General features: G+C 33.7%; 1 protein-coding gene across 1 annotated transcript in view; it reads right to left on the bottom strand.

Annotated features, from left to right (window-relative positions):
* Nucleotides 1-11485, bottom strand: part of nxph2a (neurexophilin 2a) — a 30491-nt gene extending 19006 nt beyond the window's left edge. The window contains exons 1-2 of the mRNA XM_087267506.1: nt 11041-11485; nt 10795-10937 (exon numbers count right to left, since the gene is read on the bottom strand). Of these exons, the coding sequence (XP_087123632.1) occupies nt 10795-10839 (45 nt within the window). The 5' untranslated portion in view covers nt 10840-10937; nt 11041-11485. The remainder of the gene's footprint in view (nt 1-10794; nt 10938-11040) is intronic.
* Nucleotides 11486-13506: the final 2021 nt, after the last annotated feature.

The raw sequence follows: 13506 nt of genomic DNA, 5'->3' as shown, positions 1-13506 counted from the left end.
ACTTCATTAAAATGAGCTGAAACAACACAATTCTTGATATTTCATTGGGCCAACGTAATTCTTTATGTTTAATCCACATACATTTGTTAAAAGTGTTAACTCGATTTGTGTTGGGACAACATGAATGAATTGTGTGGAACCCTGCATTTTTTACAGTGTAGAATAGTTATGAAAATACTGTAACTACCGGCGCATTACACAGTTTCATTGCGCACATTCTGGCCCTTTACAATATATACAGCTAAACTGTAAAAAAAAAAAAGTCAGAAAAAAAAATTATTTTCACTTTTTCTTGTTCACACAACTTTTGAAAACATCAGCTGCACTGACCTAAAATTAATTGTCAGTAATACAAAAAACATTTAGTTGGGTTAACATAAGATTATTTGTTTTTCTGGAGAAGTGAACTACTCCGTCACATTTAAGTTGTGCCAACTGATTTTTTTTTTGTCTGCAAAACTGGAATGCCTGAAGTTGAGTAAACAAGCAAAACATAATCCTTATTTCCTTTCATTTTTTTTTTTTTTTTCGTGTACTCAACATTTTTTTCACCTTTAATTGATAGGACAGTAGAGAGTATAGACAGGAAAGGGTGTGGAGAGGAGAGAGGGGAAGGATTAGCATAGGACCTCAAGGCAGGTATCAAACCTGGGTTACCATGAACCACCGTGCCATGTGTCAACACACTAACCACTACACCATTGGCACTGATTCACTGGCCTAAAATGTCTGAAGTTGAGAGAACAAAAAAAAAAAAAAACTTGTGTAATGGTGCCAATGGTGTAACGGTTTGTGCGCTGACATATGGCAACCCGAGTTTGATTCCCATCTTAAGGTCCTATGCTAATCCATCCCCTCTCTCCTCACACTTTCCTGTCTATTCTCACTCTAATATCAATTAAAGGTGAAATAATAATAATAAACGGTTAAGTCCACAAAAGAAAATAAATATACATATTTTTTGTTCACTTAACTTCAAGCATTCCAGTTCTGCAGACAAAAAATGTTAAATAGGCACAACTTAAAAAGTTTTCTTAGAGAGTAGTTTGTCTTTCCAGAAAACTACACTGTAAAAAAAAAAAAAAAAAAAACAGTAATGGCAGTAATTTTTTGTCATTTCAAATTATATTCAAAATTTAGTCAAATGACAATTTCTCTAAATTAACAGTTTGACCTTCATTTTAGGTAATTTATCACTGAAGACAAATTACTGACATTTTTGTTTTTTATACAGGGAAATTACAGTATTATTTATATAGTATTTGTTCTGTTATTTTAAATTATATTCAAAAGTCCGTAAAAATTACAAAAATTATTTGTAAATTAACAGCTTTACTATTATTTATGTACTATATAATTAATTACAGTAAATATATGACAAATTACAGTAAATATTTACAGTAAATAAATATTACAGTAAATAAATGACAAACTACAGCAGTTTTCCCCTGTTTTACACAGTGTTTTTTCCAGTTTTTTTGGAGTACATTTAAAATTATATATATATATATATATATATATATATATATATATATATATATATATATATATATATATATATATATATATATATATATATATATATATATATATATATATATATATATATATATATATAAATGACTGGCAGCTTATCTAAAATAGAAAAAATCCGCTTAAATGCACCTGTTCCAGATTCCGCTGATTGCACACACACACACACACACACACACACACACACACACACACAGTCAGAGGATCGTTATGAACTGATTACATGGACTTTAAAAGCAGCACAGACGCATGCACCAATTGCTTAGTCTTGTTATACTGTGACTGTGAACATTGTTACTGTGTCACTGTGAACATTATGATGCGTTTCTCTTGTTTTGCCTTGCTTTGTTTGTTAAATGTTTACGTTGTTTGCTGTCGGGACTGACCAATTGCCTGTTATTTGACCATGACTTTGGATTCCCTGCATACATCTGTTTGCCCCTATGTTGACTGTTGCTTGCCTGACCATCTCTGTGTAATAAAACTGCATTTGGATCTGCACTCCTTTGTCAGCGTCCCCTCCACGTTACAGTTCCACTTCATTTAAGATTTGTAACTGAATGATTCTATATAACTTAAACCTCCACATGTTTTACATAAATACTATTCAATTAAATGAAACAACTGTAATTTTAAAGTTGTGAGAATTCTAATCAGTTGTATCTCGTTTGTTGTTTTTTTCCAGACTTTTTTGATCCTAAATAAAACTGCTAAATTATGACCATGAGCATGTCTTTGCATTTTATTAAAGAGTGTAATCTTAATGATTTAGTAAAAATTATTTTAAATAACATTGTTTTCTCTTGAAAACAATGCTATTTTAGCGCAGTCACTTTATTGATGGTGTTCGATCATAATAATCTAGGAAAAGTCTGTTAAATACATGTTTCTTTGTAAAACTTTTAGTGTGTAACTTTATTGAATGGATTTGATCGTAATAACAAGTGGTGCTCGCTGCAGAGCCATTTGAGGAGAGCTGAGCTCCAGCGAGGGGGAGCTTAAGCTTGAGCTCCACCTGTTTTGCACTTCTTCTGCGAGTGATGTCACTGGGGGTAGGGTTAGGGGTGGGGTTGGTGTACGCATTAAAACAGCTTACAGGAGGAGGAGCGACAGCTCATGCTCCCCCTCGCTGGAGCTCAGCTCTCCTCAAATGGCTCTGCAGCGAGCACCCTCTCCGTAATAATCTAGGAAAAGTCTGTAAAATAATAGAGTTTTTCTGTAAACATTTTAATGAAAATATCTATAGATTCATTATTTTTTGCACATTATTTAAACAAAGAAATTTTACCGAAAGTTTATGGTTTTTGTTTGGCAGCCGTAGCTGCCAGTCATTTGACCGTTTTTTTACAGTTCTTTATTTATTAACTATTTTTACAGTGTAATAAATACTCTTAGGTTAACCCAAGTAAATGTTTTTTTTTATTCATTTATTTTTTTTATTCTGAATACTAATTTTAAAATGTAAAAAAAATGTAAAAATAATAATAACAATTCCTCACTGGATTTATCATTTAAGTTTAAATAAAGCATCATTTTGTTTCATTCTGCACACTAATAATAATTTTTTATTCTACATTTAAAATAAAAATGTAATCTACAGGGTGGGCCATTTATATGGATACACCTTCATAAGCTTATAGGGAATTTTACAAAAACAGTGGTGTGCTTGGTTTTAAACGTAACTTTATTCTTTCGTGAGTTATTTACAAGCCTCCTCACATATACTAATGTGCCACAAACAGAATGTTAATATCAACAATCATTCCCATTTTATTAAGGTGTATCCATATAAAGGGCCCACCCTGTAGGTTAAATGACAATTGGTCAAAAAACTAACAAAAAAGTCATTTTTTAGACGTTTCATTTTTTAAACAGCAGCAACGCTCATTTTTAGTCATAATTATTACTATGTTGTTCACCTGTGTCTTGTTTAACAAAGTCAGGTAGCTCAAACCATTATTTTAATTTTAGAAATAATTTTATTAAATCTTTAATTCCAGACCTTGAAAAGTCAATGCATTTAAATTGAAAATATATTTAGATGCAATGCTGATGAAATGACTGTAACCACCTGTGCATAAAGCACACATTTTAGGCATATAGACACACTGTATGTACAGCTGTGTTACAAAATTAGAAACTTAGAAATTCTCACTGCATTTATAATTTATAATTTATATTGACATAAACATTTTTGCTTTGTTCTTCATACTATAAATCAGAGATGCCCAAAGTATGGCCAGAGCCCAAAGTTGGCCCTCTGAAACCTTTGATTTGGCCCTTCCTATCTGAGAAGAGATAGAGAGAGCATGTTGGTGGTTGGGGCGAATGCCTTTGAAAGAAATCCTCAATTTGAATTTTGTCCCTAGGGTAGTAAAAAATCACCACCCTTTTAATAGTAAAAATGGTCAAGGAAAATCAATCAATTCAATTAGAAATGTCAATTTGGAAATCATTTTTTGGCCACACTTTTACACAAACTAATACTTTTAGCTCAATTAAATACTAATTAGCTGCTTATTAATAGTAAGTTAGTAGTTGGGTTTAGGTCTAAGGTGATCAAACTTGATCACACATAAGTGCTAATAATCAGTTAATATCTTAATAATAGACATGTAATAACCCTGTAGTAAATGGTGTCAATTGTTCCTGAAGCAAATTTGTTAATTAAGTTTTAAACAGACTGTTACAGTAAATATAATACACTATTTTTTCTGCATTATAGGGTCTGCTGACATCAAGTGGTAGGTAGGGTTTGGGAGAGGATTCATGTGGTAACAGAATGAACTGATTATGATGTCAAATTTAGTAAATTCCTTAACAGCTTTAAACATGTTTAATTAATTGCATGCATTAACACTCATTTGACAGCTCTAAATATAAGTCAACAACTGTGGGATCAAGCTGCTGACAAACGTGAAAACCATCAAGGGGCAACATGAAGGGAGTCAGACAAGGTGTTATAGTATTTCAATTGACTGTACATCATAACCTGTTAATAAGACCAGGATTATTGGGTGAGGAGGGATGTTTTTGTTCTTTTAATACCTGTCCGTTCTTTGTTCTACACTCTGCTGGTGTAACTATCATCCCATCAACACCTCTACAATCCTATTATACACATCTGTCTGATCTCTGCTCCAACAAATGTGTTTGACATTTTCTCAGCAAGTATAACAGCTATGATCACAAGTTTCACATGCAAAAACAATACTGCAGAGAAACAAATGCGAAAAAAATGTGCAGAGCAGTTTAAATTTCCTGTTTGGGAGCACTTCTGATGTTTCATTTGCAACAGTACTTTGTTTAACTTATTAATTTGCCACTTTGCTTTGGATGGAGATCGTACGAATATAAATGGCGAGAAGCACACGTGTGAAGCGTATGCAGGCAGACCTTCCTGTCAGCACAGCGCTAGAACTGACAGTACAGATGTCTCTGTTCTTTGATTAGAATGAATCCTAACTGTTTTTAGACATGCCAGTCCCTTCTGAAGACAATGAAGCAGCAGGAGCCAAAAAAAAAAGATGATAGGCTGACATCATGACCACATCAGAGTGACAGAATAAGAGAAAGGGATGAATTAAAAAATCAAAATAATGTTATTATAGTAATTTTGAAAATGTTCAGAGATTCACTGAAATTAAAAATATCATAGGAAACGGTTTTCATTTGGAATATTATTGTTATTATTTGCTTTAAAGATAATATTACATACAATTGAATTTAATTATTAGCCCCCCTAAATTATTATTCCCCTATTTACTGTTTCCCCAATTTCTGTTTAATGGAGAGAAGAATTTTTCAACACATTTCTAAACATAAGTTTTAATAACTCGTCTCTAATAACTGATTTATTTTATCTTTGCCATGATGACAGTAAATAATATTTGACAAGATATTTTTCAAGACACTTCTATACACTTTAAAGTGACATTAAATGGCTTAACTAGGCCAATTAGGTTAACTAGGCAGGTTAGGGTAATTAGGCAAGTTATTGTATAATGATGGTTTGTTCTGTAAATTATCGAAAAAAAAATATTTGCTTAAATTTCCCAGAGATGGGTTGCGGCTGGAAGGGCTCCGCTGCGTAAAAAACTTGCTGGATAAGTTGGCGGTTCATTCCGCTGTGGCAACCCCGGATTAATAAAGGGACTAAGCCGACAAGAAAATGAATGAATGATATTTGCTTAAAGGGGCTAATAATTTTGTCCCTAAAATGTTTTTTTAAAAAACATTTTCTTCTAGCCGAAATAGAACAAATAGAACAAATAAGACTAAAGTCCAATTTAAAGGCTTAACAATGTTAATTAGGTTAATTAGGCAAGTTAGGGTAATAAGGATAGATTTTGTGGTTTGTAACAGTGGTTTGTTATGTAGACAATTGAAAAAATGCTTAAGGGGCTAACAATACTGAAATTAAATGAATAAATAAATAAATAGATCTTAAATCTGCACACAGATGGAAAGTTAATCTAAAACATAATTCATTATAACACCATAATTTTAAAATCACTCTTTTTTCTTTTATTTTATAAAGAAATCTGTTATCATAGTTCCCTAAACCTAAAACTAACAACACAAAACTAATTCAGTTTTGATTCTTGTGTTAATTAAAAAAAATAATCATTATTCAGCTAGTTTTCAACAATACAAAATAGAATTTGATGTCATTTTGATTTAATTTCGAATATAAATTCACGTCATTTTCATTTAATTTAAAATATAAATTCATGTCATTTTTATTTAACGTCAAATTCATTTATTAATTTCCTTCGATTTAGCCCCTGATTTATCAGAGGTCCTCACAGAGGAATGAACCGCCAACTATTCTGGCATATGTTTTATGCAGCAATTGCCCTTCCTGCTGCAACCCAGTAGGAAATTAGTTTAAAATTAAAAAGATTAAACTATATAGGTTTGTTTTAAGATGTCCCTATAGAACCCATCATTGCATATCACACGAGTCTCTTGGTTTTCTTCAACCTAAGTTCCGTAGATAATATCATTGGTATTTGTTTCCATTGAAATGTGATAGTTTTAGTTTCCCTTCTTTATTTAAAACAGTTTTTTGTTCCATTTACCTCTTCATATTCCTTTCGACATATCCAACAGTATTACTTTTTTGTTCCAAGTATTACAACAGAAAGTGGTCATAGGTCCCTTTAAAGCTCCTTTTGACTGGAATAATCTTCCTTCTTCTTTTAAATCAATTAAGACATTTAGTCTTTTCAGGACTAATTTATCATCTTTTTTGAAAACAACTTGTAAATGATATTAATATTGGTTCCAATTTAAATGCTTAATATTCATTTGTATATCAAACTGATGTAGTTTTGATTATATGTTTTTGTTTGCTTTTTTGGGAAGTGTTTCAAGTGTTTCAGATAAAGTGTGCTTGTGTGTTTGTTTTGATTAGCTGTATGTTTGTACTGATGTGTTGTACTCTGTTTGAATTATGTACTTCTTAGAGACCCCCTCGGAAATAAGATGGTTCATCTCAAGGGGCTATCCTATTTAATGAATTTAAATGTAGACAATTAAAAAATATCAATTACATGTTGCTAAATTAACAATTATTATACTATAAATTTATATATGTTTTTGTGTCTGTACTGTAGGTGACATTAATACAGTGTAACAAAGACATATAAACAAGGAAATTAGTGAAGTAAGTAAAGGACCACAGGCTGATAAGTACATGACCATAGTCATAAATAATCCACAAACACATGCCGGCCCCTGTCGCACACACCGGGTCACAGAGATGCTCAACAACACATCTATCACTTTGAAAAGCCTGAAACACACAGACCTGTCCTTCAGCTCAGGAACACTCCGAAATCACACTTTCCAGCCCATAAGTGGAAAAGCATTGATTTTATATCTCAGGTAATGGATGATGCTGGTATTACATCCACGACAAAAATAAAAGTCAGAACTTTGACAAATGACATAAACATAAACTGTCTGATGTGCGATAAACCTTTTTTAAGACTAAATATTAGAATTAGCTATTCATATGACTGATGAATTAAACTTAAGATCTATTTGAATTAATTTCCAAATTCTTAAAGTAACAATGAAATCTTATTTGTGAAATTGAGTTTTTAATTAAAACATCATATTAGAATTCCAAAGCCAAAGATTGCACTGCAGGCTAATTCTTGCAGCAACTAAATAAATGAAATTAAATGATATACATGATTGTTATTGTATGTCATTCATTGCCATTTTGTTTGGTAAATATCATTTTACAAGAAATAAAATAAAAATAATATGATAAGATAAATTATTTTTAATAATAATAGCAACTTTAGGACATAGAAAAAGAGTCACAGTGATTGGGGGGAAAAACCCCTTTTTGACCAACTTTCCAACATCACGTTCTATTTGACAAATATGTCAATATTCATTCATAAAACATTTGTCTGAAATTAAAAGTCTATTACTTATAAAAAGCAAAAGTAACCTATGAATGACAGGAACACAAATGGCATCTGCTCTCGAGTGTGACATGGGTTTCTTGTATTTTTCCACACAAAATTAACAAACATGCCAAAGCGCACACCGCCCAGCGTCACTGCGTATGGCGGTAAATGTCACCGACAACATTGTTTATGAGGGATTACTGAGGCCAAGCTTCTGGAAAACAACAATGACCCCAATATAGACACAGATACACATCACTGGTGTAAAAACCCAACGCTGATAATGCCAATCTAGAGTGAAACGCTCATATTTACAGACACACTCGTCTCAAAGCCTCATGTAATCTCTCTCACAGGAATTTCTGGGTTACTGGACCTATAAAACACATTTCAACACATTCTGGCATTCCTTTTCCCTCTCATTTGGTGTCCTCGGCCCAGTTCTGAGAGCCCGATGTACGTTCTCCTGTCACATGGCAAATCCAGCAAGAGCTTGATGTGAAGACTCGGGCTGCAGCAGGTTCTGAAGAATATAAACAGCGTTTTCATTGTCCGGAGGGACGGGTGTGTGAAAGAGACGAGGGCCTTATCACAGCCCAGCAGCTCTGTAATTCGCCTCCGTGATACAGCACCAGAGCGGAGAACCTTACACGGCTGGCACAATCCAAAGACGGATTAGTTTTTCTGACATAAGCTTCCTGAAAAACTAATCAATCAGGCCATGCGGCATTATCAGAGGCATAAGATTAAAGCGTGGCTCCTAATCCGAGCACTGTAAATTTTTAGTAAATTCTCAACCGCTAGTTTTCCTCCAGTAAATAAATAATGAAATCAAAGCTAATTGCATACAAAGAGAGCTGGACGACCTCGCGATAGGGAATTTACTGTGAATCATTATTCCGGCTTTAAATTTGCTCTCTATAAACCATTAAAAGTCTGTGTATGCAACTGTGCTGAGATTTCAGTCAAGGAAGGGTTTCAGATGAAAGAACTAGTGCAGACTCCTATCAAAACCACACATTTCTCTGCTGACATTTTTCTCAATCGCTTGTATAATGAACATCTGGGTGCTGCTGGAGTTGGTTATACGGACATTGCACGCCACCTTCCTAAACGACTCATCATTTCAATCAACGAATCGGCGCTTTGTACAAGCTTAAGCACAAATTGATGGCTGTTATGTTTCTTATGCGTGAACAAGGGTACAGCAGAACGGCGGGCGATCTAAAGAAAGCGGCGCTCTGGCAGAAAAGGCCAACCGTGCTGAACTTTCTCAGCCGTGCAGAGAACGATCTTTACACAAAGATGAGGAATGAAAGGAAATGTGTCTAAACAATAGAGTCGTGGGGTTGTGCTCGAGCGGAATTAGTGCTGATCACATTGTTCTCCGTCCTGCTCTCAGAGGTTGACTGCAGCAGATGTCATGGAATGAATAGTTATAGTGTGTAGGCTCTGACCCTCTTATCTGTCCCCAGGGTGCAGCACAGATGCTGGGCTGCTTCTCCAGTAGTTGAATCACTCTGTATGTGTGTGTGTGTGTGTGTGTGTGTGTGTGTGTGTGTTTAAGAGAGAGAGAGATACTGTAGGGACTCTAATCCATTGGGACGCTGCCTTTAGAGGATTGTACCAAAGTGGATGTCCTCTTAGACAGAACCCATTCCCACAGGTACCATTCCTCAAGAGTGCAATGGACAGCCAAAAATTAAAAAATGATTATGTGCAAGGCTATGCTTCCTAATTAACTACTAACTGAAAATGATGTTTGTGCTGTTTTTTTGACACTTTAAGTGATTTAGATCACTAGTCGAGAGCTGTGTTTTTAATTTTAATGTTTTTCTCCATTAACACACATGGCTAGACATTTATTTACAATAAAAACAACAATAAATGGTAACACTTTACAATAAGGTTCATTAGTTAATGCATTTACTGACATGAACTAATCATGAATAACACATGTACAGCATTTATTAATCATAATTGAACATTTACTAATGCATTATTAACATCCAAGTCCATGCTTGTTAACATTAATGCACCATGAGTTAACATGAACTAACAATGAACAACTGTATTTTCATTAACTAACCTTAACTAACATGAACAAATACAGTTGTAAATGTATTGTTCATTGTTTGTTCATGTTAGTAAATGCATTAATTAACATTAACTAATGAACCTTATTATAAAGTGTGACCCAATAAATGATACACACTTTTCCTTTAGCCTATAACTATAATCAGAAAATACTAAATACTTGTTACATTTTCCCTCAACCGACTTTACCTGGAATATTGACAATATTTTGCTTTATCTGTTGTCTATCCAAGCTTGAATCAGGTAAAGCTTAAAAAAAGTTTTGAAATGTGAAAATGAAATGTGCTATATAAATAAACTTGACTTGCCTTGCCTAATAAATTCAGCATTCCTCTGACATGATACACAACCTTATTTAATTACCATTCTTCTTTGCAGAAGCATGCAATATTTTATTTATTGCATAAATAAAATCAAGCCCCAGGTGAAACAAATAGCTCTGTCAGTCTGAAGTCATTAACAGTATGCTGTTGTTTGATGTCAGCATCTGATTGCATGCATGAGAGAAATAAAAAGTTGGTAAATCTCTAATGACATTCTGAAAGGTAAAATATATACAAAACAGACAAAAACAACTGATTATGATATATTTAAAGCAGCTAGCTTTACTAAAATACTTTAGCTTTATAGCACTATGCAATATATATATGTATAATATATGACTATTATTGCTTAAAGTTGGCACATCTGCAGTCATTTTCACATATTTGAAAACAGAAATGTTATCACTTACCTTGTGCAAACAAAACATGAGCAACACGGCTGAAATAATCTGCATCTTGATCACACAAATTTGTCTTTGAGTCTTAGTTGAGGTGGGAGACGCAAATATCCAGATAACAGGTTTTATAACAAGGTGCCATTGCTCTCAACTACCTGAATAAAAATAAAAAAACACGAAAAATGCATGCGTTTGTCAGGAAATTATAGTGTGGAGATTTGATGGCATCAGATTCCGTAAAGCAAAGTGTTTGCTTACCCTTGGCCAAAGGTGTTGATCATGTTGAAAAGTGACGGTAAGCAGCGGGGTTAATGACGGCACAGCTGGAAAAGGTCCCACATGCGCCTGTGATGTTAATAAATGTGTTCGGGACAGGACATGCAGCTTTTAGAATAGCATTATATTGGAAAGTAGAGTCCGAGTGACTGTTCGATAGTTCGACGGAACGCGTTCGATGATATACGAAACGCCCCGAGTCCGGTCAGTGCGAAGAAGTGAAGCCGCGCTGCATCTTGCGTGATTGATGCGACTCCTCGCTCGCGCCGTCCGCCGTGAGTCTTCCTGTTTATGTCAGTTTGTTTTGATTAAAGTTTTACACAGCCCCCAAGTAGTGTCGATCTATTACTAAATGCTCAATATCTGAGTTTGTCCGTCTGTGGTTTGATTTGTGAGCGTCTATGTGTGGTGATGTGAATCCTTCTTTGAAGTGCTCTTCAGATTTAGCGCCTGTGAGGAACTCGCAACTGAGAGACGTAACTGATTAACCCATTAGACACGAGTCTGTGCTGTCTTGTCTTTTTATGTGGTGTGGGTTTCATGAAGACACCATAACAAAATGACAGCCTGTGTATTTGCATATGTGTCATATATTTATATTTACTATTCGTTTTAAGTTTTTGTAAGATTCCGAGTTCACTTGCATGATTTGAGGTGAATAACAAGTGGCGCCCTGCTCACACTGTCCATAAAACAATTTATGTAAGATTGTAGTGTAAGTTTTAATAGGTTTATTATGTAATTAATGTTACCGAAGGGCAGGCTACATAAGCTTATTAATAGCATTAAAGAAAAGTAGAGAAAGGGATTCAGACCTACGTTCAAACCCAAATGAAATATAGTGCATAATAACTAAATAACATTGTATTTTTACAACTCATCGTAATATTGAACTTTCATAACAAAAACGGCATGTGTGCAAATTGCAATGAAAACTTCAGACGTTAGACGTTAGGAGTCCCACTTCAATGCAGCGAACGCTCTACCTGTTCACAGGGATAAATGTGTCACTTGCGCCACCACGTGTTTAAAATGCGTCAAAGCATTTCTGTATTAGCCTATTATGGCGAGGAGGGGGAGACTGCAGACTTGGATTTTGGCAGATCTACGGCCTAGACAGTTTTCCGGCCCGGGCAGTTTTACGCCCCTGTTGTGTCCAATTTTTAAATAATTGAATAAGGCATTTTGCAGCAATATTAGAATGTATGTAACTGTCCAAAAGAGACTTTAATCTGCACACCTACAAAAAAAAATTACACACAAACACACACACACACACACACACACACACACACACACACACACACACACACACACACACACACATATATATATATATATATATATATATATATATATATATATATATATATATATATATATATATATATATATATATATATATATATAACTTGTAGAAGCTGTAAACACTCTTCTAAAATGCATTATAATACAATGTAAATTAGATTTTGTTATTGTAGAAATTGTAGGAATTTCATCAATACCAAGCAATCAGAGTTTAACAGCGGTAAAGAAAAGCAACACATGCTGTTCCCTCTACCATTGTCCATTCTGCCCTATAGAACATGAAACCCTCAAAAAAAGTAAACTGGAAACTCATACATATATATATATATATATATATATATATATATATATATATATATATATATATATATATATATATATATCCTCTGAGATCGCAATACATTATTCCTCCAAAATTGACTTTCTTTAATTTAAATTTAAATAACTCTAAACAAATGTTATTAGATCTGAAAATTGAAGTAAATTTTTCAATTTTAAAGTTGCATTGCATTTCATTACATTTAATATAATGCAATCTTCTTCTAGTTTAAAAGTTTTAAAGTTTTCATTGCATTTGCATTCATATTGTTTATTACTTATTGTTTCAGAATTTTTATTAAATATGTATACATTTTTATTGAATATGTATTAAATATGTTAAATATGGGGAAGTCAATATCACAATTTGAAGCTGCAAATAACAACAATTATATAATAATGACTTGGTCCTTTTGTTATACCCTAAACTGTTAACTGTCAAACTTATAAGATTGTTAAATCATGAATCAAATATTTAAAAAAATATATTTTGATATGTCTTGAATAGGTCCAGATCATATATAAAATGGCATGAAATGTTTTTTATTTTTATGTTTTTTTTGCATATCATTTTCTATTCCTTACTGTTTAAGGATTAAACAGTACCCTGCGGATACCCTTCCAGCCACAACCCATCTCAAGGTAACACCCATACACACTCATTCACACTCATACACTACAGACAATTTTAGCCTACCCAATTCACCTGTACCCCATGTCTTTGGACTGTTGGGGGAAACCGGAGCACCCTGAGGAAACCTATGCGAACGCAGGGAGAACATGCAAACTCCACTCAGAAATGCCAACTAATCCAGCCGAGGC

This window comes from Danio rerio, chromosome 9 (assembly GCF_052040795.2).
Source record: "Danio rerio strain M-AB ecotype USA chromosome 9, GRCz13ab, whole genome shotgun sequence".
Taxonomy (NCBI): Eukaryota; Metazoa; Chordata; class Actinopteri; order Cypriniformes; family Danionidae; genus Danio; species Danio rerio.
Note: the sequence above shows the minus strand (reverse complement) of the source record. Positions and strands in the feature narration are given on the sequence as shown.